This window comes from Hyaloscypha bicolor (assembly GCF_002865645.1).
Source record: "Hyaloscypha bicolor E unplaced genomic scaffold K444scaffold_56, whole genome shotgun sequence".
NCBI lineage: Eukaryota > Fungi > Ascomycota > Leotiomycetes > Helotiales > Hyaloscyphaceae > Hyaloscypha > Hyaloscypha bicolor.
Window position 1 is genome coordinate 1,781,091 of NW_020194558.1, and position 17,162 is coordinate 1,798,252.

The 17,162-nt window shown below is 49.1% G+C and overlaps 6 protein-coding genes across 6 annotated transcripts; 2 read left to right on the forward strand and 4 right to left on the reverse strand.

Annotated features, from left to right (window-relative positions):
• Positions 1–707: 707 nt before the first annotated feature.
• Positions 708–4,527, reverse strand: K444DRAFT_559405 (uncharacterized protein; the record flags this gene model as incomplete). Its single annotated transcript, XM_024876866.1, has 2 exons — positions 708–1,125; positions 1,222–4,527. The coding sequence occupies 2 exons, from the start codon at positions 4,525–4,527 to the stop codon at positions 826–828; spliced, it is 3,606 nt and encodes a 1,201-aa protein (XP_024738306.1). The 3' UTR covers positions 708–825.
• Positions 4,528–5,219: 692 nt separating this feature from the next.
• Positions 5,220–7,146, reverse strand: K444DRAFT_652149 (uncharacterized protein). Its single transcript, XM_024885767.1, has 2 exons — positions 6,445–7,146; positions 5,220–6,389 (listed from the first exon to the last, which is right to left on the reverse strand). Exons 1-2 carry the CDS (start codon positions 6,983–6,985, stop codon positions 5,446–5,448), a joined length of 1,485 nt encoding a protein of 494 aa, XP_024738307.1. The 5' UTR covers positions 6,986–7,146; the 3' UTR covers positions 5,220–5,445.
• Positions 7,147–10,593: 3,447 nt separating this feature from the next.
• Positions 10,594–12,307, reverse strand: K444DRAFT_369559 (sn-1,2-diacylglycerol cholinephosphotransferas-like protein). The gene is made up of 4 exons (XM_024872259.1): positions 12,046–12,307; positions 11,883–11,992; positions 11,705–11,830; positions 10,594–11,646 (listed from the first exon to the last, which is right to left on the reverse strand). Exons 1-4 carry the CDS (start codon positions 12,059–12,061, stop codon positions 10,609–10,611), a joined length of 1,290 nt encoding a protein of 429 aa, XP_024738308.1. The 5' UTR covers positions 12,062–12,307; the 3' UTR covers positions 10,594–10,608.
• Positions 12,308–12,665: 358 nt separating this feature from the next.
• On the reverse strand, positions 12,666–13,979 carry K444DRAFT_611658 (uncharacterized protein). Its single transcript, XM_024879987.1, has 4 exons — positions 13,793–13,979; positions 13,505–13,675; positions 13,362–13,456; positions 12,666–13,309 (listed from the first exon to the last, which is right to left on the reverse strand). The coding sequence occupies exons 2-4, from the start codon at positions 13,614–13,616 to the stop codon at positions 12,887–12,889; spliced, it is 630 nt and encodes a 209-aa protein (XP_024738309.1). The 5' UTR covers positions 13,617–13,675; positions 13,793–13,979; the 3' UTR covers positions 12,666–12,886.
• A 359-nt stretch (positions 13,980–14,338) lies between these two features.
• On the forward strand, positions 14,339–15,690 carry K444DRAFT_611659 (Phox-like protein). The gene is made up of 3 exons (XM_024879988.1): positions 14,339–15,146; positions 15,193–15,371; positions 15,417–15,690. Exons 1-3 carry the CDS (start codon positions 14,775–14,777, stop codon positions 15,478–15,480), a joined length of 615 nt encoding a protein of 204 aa, XP_024738310.1. The 5' UTR covers positions 14,339–14,774; the 3' UTR covers positions 15,481–15,690.
• Positions 15,624–16,989, forward strand: K444DRAFT_369604 (uncharacterized protein). The gene is made up of 3 exons (XM_024872260.1): positions 15,624–16,268; positions 16,430–16,525; positions 16,588–16,989. Exons 1-3 carry the CDS (start codon positions 16,077–16,079, stop codon positions 16,924–16,926), a joined length of 627 nt encoding a protein of 208 aa, XP_024738311.1. The 5' UTR covers positions 15,624–16,076; the 3' UTR covers positions 16,927–16,989.
• Positions 16,990–17,162: the final 173 nt, after the last annotated feature.

The following is a 17,162-nucleotide window of genomic DNA, read 5'->3' on the forward strand; positions in this document are numbered from 1 at the left end:
TGGCAAATGACCTTGTCGCCACCCTGGCGACTTCCGATTACTCCTTTTTCGCTAAATGCCAATGCAATCAAATACCACCGGGAATGGAAACAGGAGATTACTGCTGGGGTTGAGGTTGAACTGGAGAGGCCACCGCTGGTTTGGTCTTGAACTTTATCATGAGTTTTGGTTTCGGTGCGGGAGATACCACCTCGACGACAGGTGGACGAGGCACTGCGTCTGGGAGTGGCTTTCTCTCTCTAGGAACTGAGTCTGGAAGAGGCTTTCGTTCTCTCGGAATCGAGTCGGGCAACGGTTTGCGGATCTTAACTACTTGTGTAATACCCACAGCAGCCGATCCTGGAGGTATAGGTAGTGGTGGTGCTGGGGAAGTAGAGAGGGCTGTAGGCGCTGAACTGGCTGATATAGTTGAAGACGCACTCGGTGCGGGGGATGGTCGCGGCACGGGGGAGGAGCTTTTTGTTGAGGATGACTTGGACCGCTTGACAACTGGAGCTGGATTAGGGGGAAAGCTGAGAATCTCTTCAACCTTCTGCGATGAAATTCTTAGTCTGACCATCTTGGTGGGACGTTCTTCAGGGTGTGGGGTTGGCTCCTGCGGAAGTGGTCGCTTGGGAGGTCTCATTGCTCCTGCTCCAATTCCTGCGCCATTGAGGGATATCCGGACTGGTTGAGCTACTGGCTTTGGGAGGGTTGGGGGCGGCAAAGGCTTATTCGGGTCTAATATCACCTCCAAGGGCTTAGGTAGCCTCATCCTAAGCTTGAGTGGTGACTTCTTGAAAGACAGAATGCCCTGCGAATGTTAGTATTTGGGAAAAGAAAGGATCAACAGATAAGATATACCTTGCCCAGGTGATGGACCTCCCAGTAGAGGGGATACTGTAATTTAATGACCCAAGTATCCTCGACATCGCAAAGAACATAGCAAATATCCAGCAGATCTGTTTGCTCGTGCACCTCGATGACTGGTGACTCGATGGACTTCCACAAGGCGTCCTTCAAGCTAGAGTTGTCCTTAAGCTCCTGCTTCAGTGCCGCTAAAGCTCCTTCAATAGTTGTAGTCCGTGCGATTTGGGCTTTTCGTGCATCTAGATTCACGTCCTGCTCCACAATCAAGCCACCAACCTCTCCATCGACAGCCATATCATCAGCTCCGTAAAGATCGCCTCCACCCATAACAACGTCACCATTTGAGTTGCCGTGAATAGGTTTCGGCGGGACAGGATCAGCAGGCTTATCCTCCCCAAATGCAATAGTCGCCAGACCAAAACAGAGAGTCCCCCATAGATGTTCTCTAGTGTAAGGGGAGGGATCTGTGCTCAAGTGATTCAGAAGCAATGCTGCCACCGACTTGTTTGTCATGTATCCGAGTTGGATCAAGCAATCAAATGCCTTGATACGAACAAAGTCCGATGTCCCGTCGTGCAAGTATCGAGCAAACTGGAGAGGGTCAACTGGCATTATCTTAGCTTTCATCAGTCGAAATTTGCAATCCAAGGCAGTAACAGTCAGGATATTCTGATAAGAATTTGCCCACTCATCCATGTTCCGATATCGATCGAGCTCGCTGAAAACCTTTTCCTGAAACTCTCTGGGTTCGCGGTCGTCCAATTCCTCGTCATTCACGTCCTTTGCATCCTCTGACGGGATCAACGAGTCGGTGAGACAGGTCAAGAGATTTGCAATCTTGAAGTAGTCGACATACTCGTTGTTAGAGTTGTCGTTAAAGCGTAGCATATCAAGAAGGAAGTGTCTGGCAGTCTTTGTGCAGTGCCCTTTCTCGTCTCGAATCCGAGACAGGCCTCTTGGAATAGCCATTTCGATCTTGTAAGCTCGCTTGTCTCTGAAATCGTTCGGTCGAGGCATCTTCGTCGTGTCAGGATAGCAAAAAAATTCTTGATAAGCCTTTTTGAGCTGTTTGAATCCCACCCAGCTGCAAACCTCAGTTGCGTGTCGGTGCATTTGCTCTGCAGCCATGACACGGATGCCGTGAAAGTACCGGGTATCCATCAATGTACGAATCAGAAATGTGGATACGAGTGGGTGAGATGGCGCCTGGTTCTTCAAGAAGAGCATTGACTCTTGTTGAGCAACGACATCTCGGTCTTGCTGCAGTTGGGACACGTACATGTAGGACGGCATCGAGAGGAAGGTCTTTTCGCAAATCCATTCGAAGTCTGCATCAACTCGGATCCATTCGTAAGACTCTTGGTCCATCTTTGCCTCAGTGTCTTGGTCCCACTCATTCAATGACCAATCCTGAATTTCGGCAGGAGACTGAAGAACATCTCCTAGACAATAGTAGAGAGCATCCTCACCCCCTTCTGCGTTCAGATCCACTGCGCCAGCGTTCATCCTCTCCTTTTGGCGGCGGTTTCGCTTCAATCGCTTGTATTTGGTATTGTAGGGAATGTCGAACTTGGCGTAGCCTTCCCGAATCTCCACAACATGCTCATAAGGTGTACCATCTGCTTCGTGGATTCGGATTGTCATTGGACCCGTAAACGCATTCTGTAACTCCCCAGCATATATTCCGTGCACATCTTCCTTGAACTCTCGCATAAAAGACTCCTTCTTTAACTTACGTTGAGAGGGAAGTGTATCCTGCGTCTGCCTAATCGCTAGCTCGACGCATAAGCGCTTCTTATTGAACTTCTGGGTTATAGAGAGTCTTGGACAGCCGGCTCCTAAGACCCATTGGTTCCAGAAAGGTTCGGTTTGTCTGTACTTTGTTGCTTTTTCACAGGATTTCCGAAAGCCTTCAGTTGAGACCACACTTTCAGCCACAGTGCCGGTGTTTGCCGACATAACCATTCTTGATATGACACGCGCAAGACCGGAGGTGCCTGATGCTTTGATGATGCGTTTATCTAGAATAAAGAGAACAAGCGGAGCTTTCAGAGTCATGAAGTCCAGCTCAAACTGTCCCAGGTGCAGAGTTTCGCCAAGAGCATGAAGTGATGGTCTTTCAATATCCAACTCCACAAGGCGGTCTGAGAGGGTCTTCTGACGGAATGAATACTCGTTGTTCCCACAAAGAGATTTCATAAAGAGTCCAGTGATAAAGTGGGAGAGACCGATGGTGATCCATCTATCACTCTTCTCAGCTGGAATAATTGAAACTCCGATCCACTGGCTGGCAATCGCGTGGACAAGGATTCTGGTGTTCTCATATTCTGGATCTATCATCTTCTCGCTAAATAAGAGTCGGGTGCTGCAAATTGAGAGAGATGCTGTATGTTCAACGTCTCTGAGCTGATCATCCACAAAGACAAACCGGCATTCGTTGAACGGGTAGACACCGTAAGCAAGGAGGAAATGGTCGAGAGCATGAGCCATAGGTGTGCAGGTGTGTCGAACCTCGTCAGCGCGTCCAGGTAGACAGTAACCCAAGACGGGCAGAGTCTGTCCTTGTCCAAGCTTCTCATCATCCTCATCCTCGCGAAACTCTGATAAATCAACCTGCTCAAAAGGACCGATGGCAAATCCAATGTGTTGCGGACCCACACTCCTCTGACAAGTGAATGATACAGTCTTCTTGGAGCCATCCTCCAGATCGGTTGTCTCGGACTCCAAATCCCCAGAACACACGACGGTCATTTCTAAGAGTTTCTCCTCATCACTAAGTGGGACTTCATGGTCCTCTGTAGGTACGACAGGGTGGACAATACCATTGGTAAGTCCTTTCTTAGCAAGAAGGTGGTGAAGCCCTTTGTGGTGAGGTCTAACAGCTGGACGGCGCTTGAGAGCACCTCCCAGAGTCCTTGAACATGTGATATGAATATCCCACGTGCATCTCAAGGCCGGGTCATCAACGCAGGGGAAAATGCAAGAAGCAACTCCTGGGTCCATCGAGTGCTTTGTATAGACATGGGGATATCGTTGATCAGCCTCGCTGCAGCCCACAAAATGCAGTCCATCTCTGAAGTGTTTTATGGAGAATGGTATGCTAACAGTCATAGGCTGATATCTCGGAGATTGATCTGTAGCCGTCTTCGGGGCGAGATTTGACGTGGCTGAGAGGGGTACAACTCCATCAAGTACGATAGATGCTGACCGTAAAGGAGCTACCGAGCCCCGTGGTGTAGGAGCAAGTGCAGAGTTCTCGGAGAGCCCATCCACTTCTTCTACTTTGATACCTTTCGGGATGGTGACAACTAGCGATCCTCCAGCAGCGTCCCCCGTCAACGGCTTCAGCCTGTCTTTCTGCAAGTCAAAATGTCCAGAGCTCCAGTCAAACTGTTTCGGAATCTCCAAAAGCTTCATAGGATCCTCATAAGCAAAATCTGCAGCCTTCTCGTTCACTTTGACGGTGCCGGCCTGAATGGCGCATTGTCTGGCATCGATCTTGATCGTGCGCAGGTCCTTGGTCTGAGGCAGGATAATGAGCTCACAACACCCAGTCAAGCTTTGGGTGGAGAAATCGATGTCCAGGTGGACCGTCTGATGCGATACGACAAAACCATGGTCTGGCGCCTTTGGAGGAGGCACATCCGGAGCATCCATCTCGAGTAGCACTCCAGGCATATCTTCCTCTGGTGTATTGAACTGCTGGTCAGAGCTCGAGGTCCAGCTGCCTGGCGCGACGATGCACCTCCTATGAGCCTCTCATCCGTCCGCCAGAGCTTCCCGCTCTCTTGGTCCTTCTCGATGATATATGCTCAGTAGTCGTGGGGGAGCAGGGTAGTGTGGTCGCTGCGACGGACGAGGGTTGTCGTCGAAAGAGTCACGGTTCGTAGCTTCAAAGGCGGGCAGTGTTTCTTGGTATCCAGAAGCGGCCTGCGGTGAATAAAGCTCGCAGATTTGCACAGTTGATGGTACGTATCGGTTTGTTCTTTGCAGATGCGGCGAGTTGGTTTGTGCGGCAAAGGATGTTGTCAAAGGTTTGAGGTGGACTCCAGGTTTAATTTCGAAATGTGAATGACGGAGTCTGGGAGCTACCACCTCGGCGTCGATTCTGGCTCGCCCTGCAACATGCACTAACTACGACTGTTACTCCTTATATTCCTGCAAAAGTATTAAGACACTCGAGGCTTCTCATATGTTCTGCGGTTGAGCTGATCAAATGCCGCGTTGATGTTGAAGTCAAAGTTGAGCCTCGCGACAGAAATGGCTTGGCATTCGGTGCTTCGGGTCACATGATTAAGAAATGTCTCGCCGCCTCAAAATGACATTCACAATTCAAGAGCACACATTTCACAGAGGAGAATTTTGTTAAAGTCACGATTCTTTGAATTTGAATTCAGCCGCCGCTATTCTGCTTCCATGGAAGCCCTATGATACAATCCTGAATACTCTCACACGCATCCCCAACGCCTCCAGCAAGTCCTGCTTCCGATCCCCTCCCAATGATGCACCAGCAGACCAGACGATGCCAAATGAAGCACTTTCAATTCGGCCCTGTATAGTTTTTCCGCCCATATTTTCATTCCACATTCGATCTTCTCAGCTTTTACTGACCCTCCTATCTCTCCTTTTCCTCCTAGCATGCGCTTTCAATGTATCCTCATCCCGATACTCCTCTGGCAAATCGAAATCAACGTCCGTTACATCTGGAACAGGATGCCCCCATGCCGCTACACTTCTTCCGCTGCGTCGATGCTTTCCGAGTGCCGCCGCTCGAAGATATGGTTTGGCGAAAAAGGACGTGAATTCCTTTTCAACCTCGGGGATCGCTGGTGGTATAGGTTCCACCTTCGCCTTCTTCTCAGAATGCTTTGTAAGTGGAGCTGATCGAGCTATTGCCTCTTCGTGCAGCTGTCGAGCAGCCGAGGCATCGACATCGCTATAGTCCGGCGGATCGCCATCGCTGATATATCCTTCTTGTTCCTCTCCTTCATCTCCCTCTTCTGCCTCCTCCTCCTCAGCTGCCTCTGCAGCTGCGGCCTCCTTCTCCAACTTCCTACGTTTTTCTTCTTCCCTCCACAGACGGAACTTTTCTAAAATGGCTTCACACCCTTTGACAAAGTGCTCACGCGCAGGTTCATAGTCCTTCTTCTTGGACTCCGTTATGCCACTAACACCCATCAACTTCAGCCAGTCATGGCCTTGCAGGCCTTCCAGCAACCTTATAACTTGATCCCTTTCATGCTGGGCGCGACCTTTATCCGAATTCCGAATGGCCTTTTCCTGCCGTTCGGGCTTTCGGTGGATCGACTCGAAATATGCATCGGTCAATGGATCCTCTCCCCCTTCCTCCTTGTAATGCTTATCTAAGAACGAGAAATCTACTCGCTGCGCATCGTGAAGATCGTCAAAAAGGTAATCGGGGAATTCTTTGAGGGGATATTCGTGCTTATGGCCGTTCGACTTTCGTGGTAAGGCTGGCTGTTTATTGGTTGTCTTGGCGCTGTCGATGATGATTATGGGCGTATCGAGATTCAAAATATCTTTAAAAATCAGCCATAAAGTCAAAGCGATATATAAATTTGGAAGGGGGCTCACGATCTTCCTTAGGCTCGTTCCCAATCACCTCGTCATACTCCGGGAAGTATGCCGACAGTTCGCTCTTGAACCTCGTCCCCTCTTGTGACCGTAGTTTGCGTTTCTCAGCCTTGAGATCTGCAGAATTAGGTTGTAACCTGTCAAGCTCGTGTTTAATGCCATTGACGACCTTCTGGTGGTGATTTGTAGGCTTCGGCGGGGGCGGTGGTGGAGGTTCTGTCTGTGTTGCTGTCGGCTTTGCGTGTTTTGGTGGTGATGCGGAACGCTGGGGAGCGGTCTCCGCCTTCGCGTTGATGACAAGAGATCTGGTTTTTGGCTGTGCCTTTGGCCGTGAAGTGATCTCTATTGAGATCCTCGCCTTCTTCGCCATGATGGAGTCGTCCCCGTGGTCTGCGGGGTCTCTGGGACGCTTCTTGCGACCGATATTGGGTTGATGCGGTTTGTTGTGGCTGCCTGGGTTGATCGCGACGTTGTTTCTGGTGCTGGATCTCGTCGTGAGGCCTTCACTTCTTCGAGAAGACCGGGTGAGAGGAGACGCCATTGACCTTAATTGGATCGTAGGTCATGATCTGCGAGGTCAAATCGATAATTTTACAGTCTCTTTTCGATGATGAAAGTAGCTTGTTGCAGGCTCTCTTCGCGTTAGCGACAGCAGGGTCGTCACCTTAAAAGGCACGGGTAGCAATGAAGCTGGGACTCTCCATAATAATTTACGGCATGAAATTATAATGTCTTTGTTCCATTTTACCTCTTCAATTGACAGCTAAATATTTGTGAATTCTGCCAGAGTTCACTTGTCAATCATTAAGTAGCTTTATTCAGAGTGAAGCTTACTGACTCGTGAAATTCGCAGAACGGTGACTGACTCAGCCTACAGCCATCGCCAATAGGCTCTCGATCTCCACTGTATTTTTAACTGTCCCCAGAAATCCATATTCAACTTCGGCACCACTATTTTCGTCCAGATAATTGACAGTGTTAAAATGTGATCGAATAGTTTACTTCTTGAATATTTAGAAAATCAAAATTTACTGATGCAACGCCGTTTATATGCCGAAATAGCTACAGTGGGTATTTATCAACTCTCATAAATCATGAATCATCAAACATCGCGAGTGCCTTCTGGTGCAATAGCATTCTCGGGGCCCGTTCCAGGAGCCTGAATATCAGGATTTTTCTCCTGCTCCCTTGTTTCTCCCTGAGCCACCCTTTCCTCGTTCTCTCCTTCATGCCGCGGGCTGGGGGTCTTGATCCGGAGCTTCTCCAGCAATTTAACATTGGCTCTGTTCAATTCTCCTTCCTCGTCCGCCTTTGCTTGCATTTCAAGGAATCTTCGTTCTTTCTCTGCACTCTGGCTCTTGTCCCTTTCTTCTTCCTCACGCTTGGCAGCTTCCTCTGGAGACAGGATCTTGTCTCTATGATGGATGAGTTTCTGGACGAGCTTCTTCCCTTTTCGCCGAGTTTTGACGTATGCTTCTAGACCAACGAGAACGGCGTATGAGCGAGAAATTGATACATGGCTCATGTCAGCCCCCGCATCTTTTAAAGAATGTACGAAAGCCCTGAAATTCGATACTGTTGCCTTTGTCAGCAAAGAAAGCAAATGTCATTCGAGGGATATGCGTACCTGGAGGTCTGTAGTGACCAGAAAGAGGCGAAAGCTTTGAGATTCTGCCGTTCTTGATTTTTATGAGACCAGCAGCTGATATTCTGGAACCGTGCAAGAACGACGAGTGCTGGAAAGAGCCAGACTGTTTTATTCCAACATACAACCTAAAGGCGGTATCGGCACAGAAGATCCAAGTGTTCTTTTTGACAGTGCCCCGGAGCAATTTGTTGAAGATAGTAGCAGCAGAAACGTGCTTCACTTTCTTGATTCCCTTCGCTTGATCTAATTCAGGGGTAGCGTAAGTTTCTGCACGCGCATCAACATCATCCGAGTTGTGCTCTGCAGATTCGCGTTCAGACTCGCTGGTGGTAGTGCGGTCTTGATTCCCGGTTGTTGCCTCTGCGTCAGGAGCTCTGAACGCTGGGGTGGTGTCCGTTTCGGGAACGATGCCGTGTATCGAGTCTTTGTATTCTTCTGTCGTATCGATGCGGACTCCATTCTTCGCCCAGCATAGCCGGCCCTCTTTGTCGATTTTCACCAGGTAATCCAGCCTTTCCTCTTTTGAGAGATATCTAACTTGCTCTCGATCAAGCTTCTCCCTAGGGCAACCTGCACAATCAATGAAGCGGCCCTCCCCATAGTCCAGCCAATAAAAGAAGTTCTCTTTGGTGTCTGATTTCTTCCACTCTCCATGGTATGTTCGTAGATTGCTGCCGTATCGGTGCTTTAAGTCGACCATCTCCAACCAGTACTGTAGATCCATCATTTTAGCGGCCTTTTGCCGCTCGCTCTTTTGCTCATATCGACGTCTCCGCAGCTTCTCCTTTTCTTCGGCGGTCAAGTGATTGTCACCGTCGCTCTCATCATCGTCCGAATCCTCATCACCTCCAGCTCTTTTCGCGATAAGTCCAGCCTTCTTCCAGTTCCTTCTTGCAAGATCCGATGCCGCCCCATCCAACCCCCCATTCGGCCCAATGCTGTCAACACTCGACCTTGGTCCATCTGTGTTCTCTCGGGCCCTAGGCTGGGTCAAGTTTCGGTAACGGGCCTCCTTGATTGCCTCCACCCATCTCGTGCTTGGATCTAAACTCATGCCCGCCAGTATCCGCCGCTCCCGATGCCCTCTGTAATTCCTCTGTATCAATTCCGCCGCCTTCTCCCTTTCCTCGCTGCTCAATTCCCCATGATCTGCACTCAGTCTCTTCTTGATAGTTTCAGCCTCCTTTTTCTCTTGAATCGAACTTATCCTCTCAACCATATCGTGCGTTGGAGTTTGCAGGCTATCCAAATATTCTCTATGGCTCTTCACCGACGACTTTGTAGTGATTGACACTTTGGAGTCGCACTTAGTGTGCTCCTTGTTCAAATTTCGCGAGGTGTTTAGGTCGGCGTTCGAGCTGGGATCGGAATTGGGATTTGAGGTTGGACTTAATGTTGCGGCAGCTGTTGATAACGGCCGCGTCATAATTGAAGGATGTTGCCAAGAATCACACACACTGCGGCCGCAACGCAGGTGTTTGAAATCTTGGCGTATGAGCGCGTTTAATGTGAGCTGCTAAAGTACGAGATTGCCGATCCAGAGTGCCTCTTGTTGACACTCGACGTTTAGCGCTAGTGCAGGTTCGTGAATGGCTTGTGTCTCCTATCTGCTGCGGTTCCAAAAGTGAATCTGAGAAAGAGAAATATGTGAATAGTGTTCAAGAGAGCTTCTGTCTGAAGATTTCGGCGTCGGTAGAAGAGGCAAGTCTGATATTTCGCTCTCTGGACGCGCAAGTCCTTGTGCAAGCGCAACGGCAACCGGCTGTGCTTGCCAGCGCGCTTACATTTTCAAGATGTTAGGTTCAGGGGCCGCGGCCCTGAAACGCCAACCAGAGGGGATGCGCCCAAATAATCAAGCTTTTTGAAGCGCTGGAGCATCTCCTTGTTACGCGGCAGAATGGCGTTGTTTGGGACAAGCCGAGAGACCCGCGTGTGAACTGTGGCGTAAACCCCGCCTGGCCACGAAAGGCACTTGGCGAAAGAGCCACTGGGGGTGACAAAGGCGGTGCGTTGAGGATGAGTTTATTTTTAAATCTGTTTGAAGGTACATGCTAACTACTCGTGGATTTTCATAGCCATGAAGTGAGTATTTTATTTGATGCTATGGTCCCACTCAAGAGGAGAATGTCCCAAGTTTAAATAGAATATCGTGTCCTTTGAACGTTCTTGTGATGAGGCAGTCAGATGATAATATCATGCACTAGAGGTAAATTCAAAAGGTCTACCATGTGTACAAAAGATCACAAAACCGCGCTCAAAATGCCGCCAACTTGCTCTCGACAACGCCAATCCCATGCTGAAAATGTTTTTCCTCCCCTCTCCTCTAAAAGCTTCCTCCAAGCGAAGGAGGGCGAGAGTCTCTTGAAGCGCCCATTATGATAACCAGTTCCTGGCTTCTTTCGAAATGTGGATAAATTATCTCCAAGCCAAGTGAAACACCTCGTAACGCTCACTCCACGAGCCCGTCGGAGCCCGTCGGGGCTCTGACTCCAAATGCAAAACCAAGCACTACCCCCTCAATCCGCCCTCTTTTCGTTTCCATAACCATTAGCAGTCTTGACGCCGCCATTAGCAGTTTTGGCTTTCTCCTGGTTCACGACTTGCTTGCTGTGTGGGATCGTCAAGCAGTTGATGCCCAAGTAGGAGCAAATACTGTTGATGACTAGGAATGCCCAGCGGAAGTAGACGATCAATGCAAAAACAAGATAGCCTCGGAGGTACCATAACTCAGCAGCAGCGCTGATCTGAGGGAGGCCAATACGAGGTAAATTGCCCAAAATCGCGCCCCCAACAAGAGGTGTCAGCATGACGGTCCAGTATGGGAATGGCTGTCTAGTCAGATGGGCAAGAATGATTTTCGTTGTCATTCTCCCGAAGACAAAGGACATTGTCAGACAGAAGAGAACCAGGTGGTTATCAGCCATCAAGGTCGAGTAAGGCGAGTAAAGCCAGCTTCCAATGGCCAAGGTATAAACAGTCATTGGCGTCCATTCCAGGAAGACTGGCAAGACCGGGAGGTTGTCTCGTTTTCGAGCCTTGACTACATTGAGCACACAGAAAGGCAGATGTGCTACAAAGAATGAGACAAGGAGGATAGGCACCCAGAGATCTCGTACAGAGTATGTGCCAAAGAATTCGTGGTATCCGAAGAAATAGTGATGTCCGACGAGATCTGTAATCTTCTGGGTCCATATTTGGGGTCCGTAGTATCCTGAGAGGATCATTAGGGTGCAGGCAAGAATGAGGCCTTCGGTAGGCCCATTGAAGACTCCCAGATAAAGGGTATGTGTATGGTACGTCTCCCACGTCGAGAAGAACATAGGCAGGCAGGGAATCAAGGCCGTGAATATCCCCGCTCTTGACGTGCCCAAACCCATCGCTGCAGTCTCGCACAAGCTTGCCAAAGTGCAATTCAGAGAGTCGATACCGTGGTCGAAAAGTTCTCCTAGACCGCTGGATGTTCCTGTCCTTCGCGCCTGTTTGCCATCCACGTTATCCATAGTCGAATACATCCACAGGCCAAATGCGAAGCTGTAGTAAAGCCAAGATGGTCCCTAACAGGCCGGAAAATTAGCATCCAGTCGTCACCACCTGTGGGGAAGCAAAACTTACTGGTCCTACTAGATCCGGCATCCAGATCACTAGACATATCACATTCGACAGGATGAAAAAGAATCCCAGCAATGTGACCATATTCGGAGCCAGCCATAACGGCAGAAGCTGTACGAAGCCATTCCACTATGTCTTTCAGCAAAGTTCATGGTTCCATCTAAGAAGTGTGAGAGCCTACGTAGTGTTTCAGGATGTAATTCGATATCAGGGACTTGTCGACGCTCGAATATTTATAAGACTTCAGATGAACCAGGGCCTCCTCGGACACGCACTCGTGCGCGGCTTGCTCTAGCAGAGAACAGCATTAGCAGAAATCCTCTTGATTCAAGGTAGATATGTACTTTTGCTTGGCGTCATTGGAGTATTCGGTGTGGTAACAGGAGGAGGAAGTAAAGCACCCTGCGGCTCCGTGTTCACCGCAAGCAAATTTAGAGGACGAATGGTGGCGTGGGACAGTCGGGATTGCGCTCCCAACCTTGGCGAGAAGGGTTAAATAGGAATTTCGTGGGAAGCAGCTTTCTTAAAGGTCACGGAGCCATTGTGTTCCACAAAAGGAGAGAAGTTGTGGTAGCCGCGGCGGCGTGTGAATTAATTCTGCCCCTGTCAATTGTCGATTGTGCCCTGTGGATTCGTCATGGTTCTCGCACGTGAAAGTATCCTGGACAACTGCATCCCTTCCTTGAATCCAGGGCGCAATCTGCAACCCCTATATTTTAACCATCAGACGAAAAGACTTGCCTATGGATCGGTATTTTCCCAGTTGTCCAAGATTTGACTAAAAGTTCTAAAATTTGTCAAATCAAAATTCAGTTCCAAAGGTACCAAGGTGCCAGTGCACGAGGAAGCTCGGCCCGTGCGCCATGAAGCTGAGTGGTCATAAGTTCACAACTCGGTTGACACATGTTGCACTCAAGGGTTACCGGTCATGTTTGAAAACTGCTTTATTTGATGCTTTTGTGCCTGGTATTTGTGCCACCGGCGGGGACAACCTTTTCTTCACTCATTAGAGTATTGCATTAAGTAGAAAGAGGACCAATCCTCTCATCTCCAATCGCTATGTGCAAGAACCGCTCAAATGCTAAGGGACAGGACGTTTTCAAACCGATCGCTACGCCAAACATCATGGGGGAGGCGTGTAACCCATGCGTCCAAATACCCCAATAAGACGATCAAGATTTCGTCTTACATGACCAGGGCAAATCCAGCGAAGATACCGCCGAATATGACAGCAAGACCATAGTTGCGTCCAAGATCCAGGGCAGCTTGGGCGCCGCTCTTCTTGTTGGAGCTCGCACCTGTGGTTGCCGTGGCTGCAGCGCCCCCACCGAGCCCAGTGTAGACAACGCCACCCGCTCCGGTTGTAGCACCAGCAGGAAGTGTTGTTGATGCCATGGTGGAAGACGACGTGGAATTGACCCTGGTCGGGTTCTGGGCACCGCAGGGGTGCTGGTCTCTGCAAGCACTCTGGCATGTTGTGACCCCATTGCATGCTGCCACGCATTGGTCCCCATAGGTCTGACATATGAAGTACGGAAGAGTTTGCGAGTATTCTGAAGCATTCGGACTTTGGCCATTCCCACAAATGCAGTCATATGTAAGGTCATTCTATCCGGGTGTTAGAACGGGAACGCATCGAGGTAGGCATAAGGTTACTCACAGGATTGCAGTCATTAGTAGCTGTTGTAGAAGAGGAGCCCGGGAGTTGCAAGCAGAGCAAAGGGCAAGATGTCTGCTGAGATGTACACCATTGTTCTGAGATGTCTTAGCCAGAGTTCCCTTCTTGATACCAGAGCAACATACGTCTTGTAGATAATGGCACGCTAGTTGGGTCGATCCAGTATGTGACTTGTGAAACGCTCATGGAGAAGAGTGCTGTGGCCAACACGGCTGCCGATAGTTTGAGGGAAGGCATTTTGTGATCGGTTTAGAAATTGATTAGCGAGGTCAATTGCGAGGGATTTCGAAGAATATCTGTCCGCCATTGTCAGTCTTATGAATGATACTTTTGACATCTTTTTGCACATGAATCTGACTGAGGGCAAGGCGGGGAGGAATGTAGTGAAGGGAGGGTTGCTCGTGGTCTCTTACCTGCAGCGAATACGATGTGGCCGGGAACGAGCGAGCGATGTTCTCAACAACGAGCGTCGATATTAAAAAATCATATCAGTACAGAGGTAAAGCGAGGGTCCAAGGTCAGCAAGAATACCGTAGAAAGCAGAGAAGAATTGAAGTCGAGGAAGGGAGGTTAAGAATCCCCAACCCCAAGACCGCCGACCACCTCGAAATCAACAGAAAAGGCCGGGGTCCAGAAGTCGGCTTGCGCTAGCAAGCCATGTCTGCCACCAGACTAACTAGAGATCGTTAGTGCTCCAATTCCCAGCCAACCGGAGCAAACCCACCCTTGGCAGACTAACTCAAAGCGTGGAGAGGGTCTCACTTCAACACCACGGTCCGTCGTGAAGGTCCAGGATTAGAACTCCCGATGCACATCCCCTCGTATTGGCAAAACTTGGTGCATGAATATCGTCCCGCCTCCATTTGTGTTTTCAGACGTCTTGCCCTCTCCTGGGGAACACTGACCATTCTGGAAGCACCATTCCCGCAAATCAGAAAAGGAGACCAAAAGAATGGGATCGAATATCGAAAATGAATCGGCAGCCGAAATTGGTGAGACTCATTGGCACTCGGTCCCCTAGGTGGCTTGCAGGGACAAGGACCTTCAAAATCATAACCAGCCCGCTGCAACCGACTGGGGTAATGATCCACCGGAATTGGCCCATGCTTTTTAACATTTTTAACATTTCCAAATCACATATGTTTCATTATGAAAGACATCAATTGATTCACTGTGAGTGTTTCCAATCAGCTGATCTTTTCAGCCACAGCTCAATCTTCGCCGCTGAGTGTTTGGAGGAAACCATCCCATTGCTCTGGTTCGAGAATTCTTAGCGCTTGGACCGGCGGCTGTCGGCGTCGGCATCGGCATCTCTTATCATCAACATCAAACCTCACTCGAACTCTAGAGCTCTCGATCATCTCTGCGCCTTCTTGCGCAGCCACTCGCAAATGGATGGAGTCGGTCCTACATCCACGTTCCAGCAATGACAGCCCGAAGAATGAGCTTGTCGGAGCCAAGTATCCACTCAATACGAATACATCACCACGAGGATATGAGGAACCGGGCGGCGAATCTCCTGTGACATCCCCCATCACTTCACCGCCCTATTGGGTGCAGTCGCACCAAAGATCAGCCTCGGCCATATCTATCGATTCGATACCGAATGGCGCCATAACATTACAAGACAATACAGATGGGGCAGATGCGAAGAACAAAGCGTGTTGGGCAAAGAGTGTATATATTGAGGACCATGTCGTTATCAACGGCAGCAGAACCGGGATTGGCGCATTCGTCGTTTGGAACATCACCGTGGAGACTCTGCATGTAAGTTCTCGATTTAGAATATAGAGAATACGCCTGATAGTCATAGGGTGGCACCATGCGCATTCGAAAGCGGTACTCCGAATTCGACGATCTGCGAAACAAACTCCTGCAAACCTTTCCCTTCTCCGCAGCGGCTATGCCACCTCTACCTCCCAAGAGCGTTATCTCGAAATTCCGACCCAAATTTCTCGAGAATAGAAGGGCGAAATTACAATACTTCCTTAAGTGGGTATATTATCTGGCCAGTCGGTGCATGGCTGATTGACATAGTTGCATCCTACTTAACCCGGAATTCTCTGGGTCTCCCGTACTAAAGGAGTTTTTATTCTCATAGAGATAGTTGGAAAGCGTTAAATCTTCCGTCCTCCAGGAGTCGTGTCCTCGAAGAGATACTTGGGACCTTGTACACTGGATATATATTGGTCATACAAGGATTCAGACTGATCCGAAAGGGAACCTTTCAGAGCCGGCCCTTCTAACATACTACATAATGATAAGCACTATACCCTAGCTTCTGCAAATCAATTGGTTCGTACTATTCTCCATTGCTACAACAGACACAAGTCTCCAATGTACCAGCCGAGCCAGGTTGGACGATATCTACATCCGTTTCCAACGCCCAACAGACAGGTATTCAAGAACACGTTGAACCAGTTTCGAATTGTTCCGAATCACTTCCCGATGAGCTTTCGAGCCTGACGTCCTGGAGAACGCTCCAATTTTGGGAAGTGGTCGGGTTGGTCAATACGAGAAAAATGCACGTGAACGGTACACGTGCTGATAAGAGCTTGCTATCGCCTAGCGAGCTTGGCGGGAACGTCATGAGCGATTGTGTGATCCACCGAGGGTCTCCCGTCCTCTTTCCGCTCTCTTGTACCTCCTAGATTTTCGACTCTCTTCCTATAATCGATAAATCATTGAAAATTTGAGATGGCCCTCGCACCCAAGTTCGTCGGGCAGAAGTTCACTGCCGCAACTAGTGCTCCTACCCTTCACACACTAGAACTCTACCTTGATTATGTTTGTCCCTTTAGTCTAAAAATGTTCAACACAGTTTATGCTTCTGTCTTCCCATTGATCAGACAAAAATATGCTTCGAAAGTTCAGATACTCTTCAGGCAGGTAAGCTTATTGCGATTCCAAATCGCTGTTTCTTGTTTGAGAGCTCAGAGTCTGGGAGCTTCACGGCAGCTTGCATGCGCGTTTGTCTCGAGAGCATGGCTCCCCAGCTCCTGATCTTTCTCATCTATTTCAAAAAACTTCCATACTCATTCGATGAATAGCAAATCCAGCCTTGGCATCCTTCCTCTACCCTGACGCATGAAGCCGGAGTTGCCGTGCTGCGGATCGAGCCAAGCAAATTCTGGGAATTCAGCAAAGTATGACGAAACTTTCCTCCTTTGGTAACATATGAAATCAATTGCTGATCCAAAATTCCAAGGCTCTCTTCGACGACGCAAAGTCCTTCTACGATGTGAACGTTGTCAACGAGACCCGAAACCAGACTTACCAACGCCTTTCCAAGATTGGTGCCAAAGTTGGGCTTGATGAGCAAAAGATGTTCGAGCTTCTAAAGATTTCCGACAAGTCGGCTGAGGATGGAAGCTTAAATATCGGCAATGGGGTAACGAATGATTTAAAGGTTCTTGTCAAAATGAACCGCATGCAAGGGGTTCACGTCACCCCAACTGTGGTGTTTGATGGTGTTGTTGAGAACGGCATCAGTTCAAGCTTTTCCGCGGATCAGTGGGAGGAATGGTTGGAGAAGAATGTCGTTTGACTCAGTCCTCGCGGGATCAGAGGAGAGAGAAACTATGAACGGCACGCGTACAAAGCTGGCTGGCATTTCCGGTTCTCGAATTTTCGAAACAGTAGTGAATAGAGGATTCACAATTCCGCAATCAGATCAAGAAACGAGTAGCATCGAAACTGAAGTCCGGCAGCTATTTTCGCACCAAATCTGCCCCAACATTTTGCAAGTGTGATCTGTTCCTGCAGGTATACTAGAAACTCCTG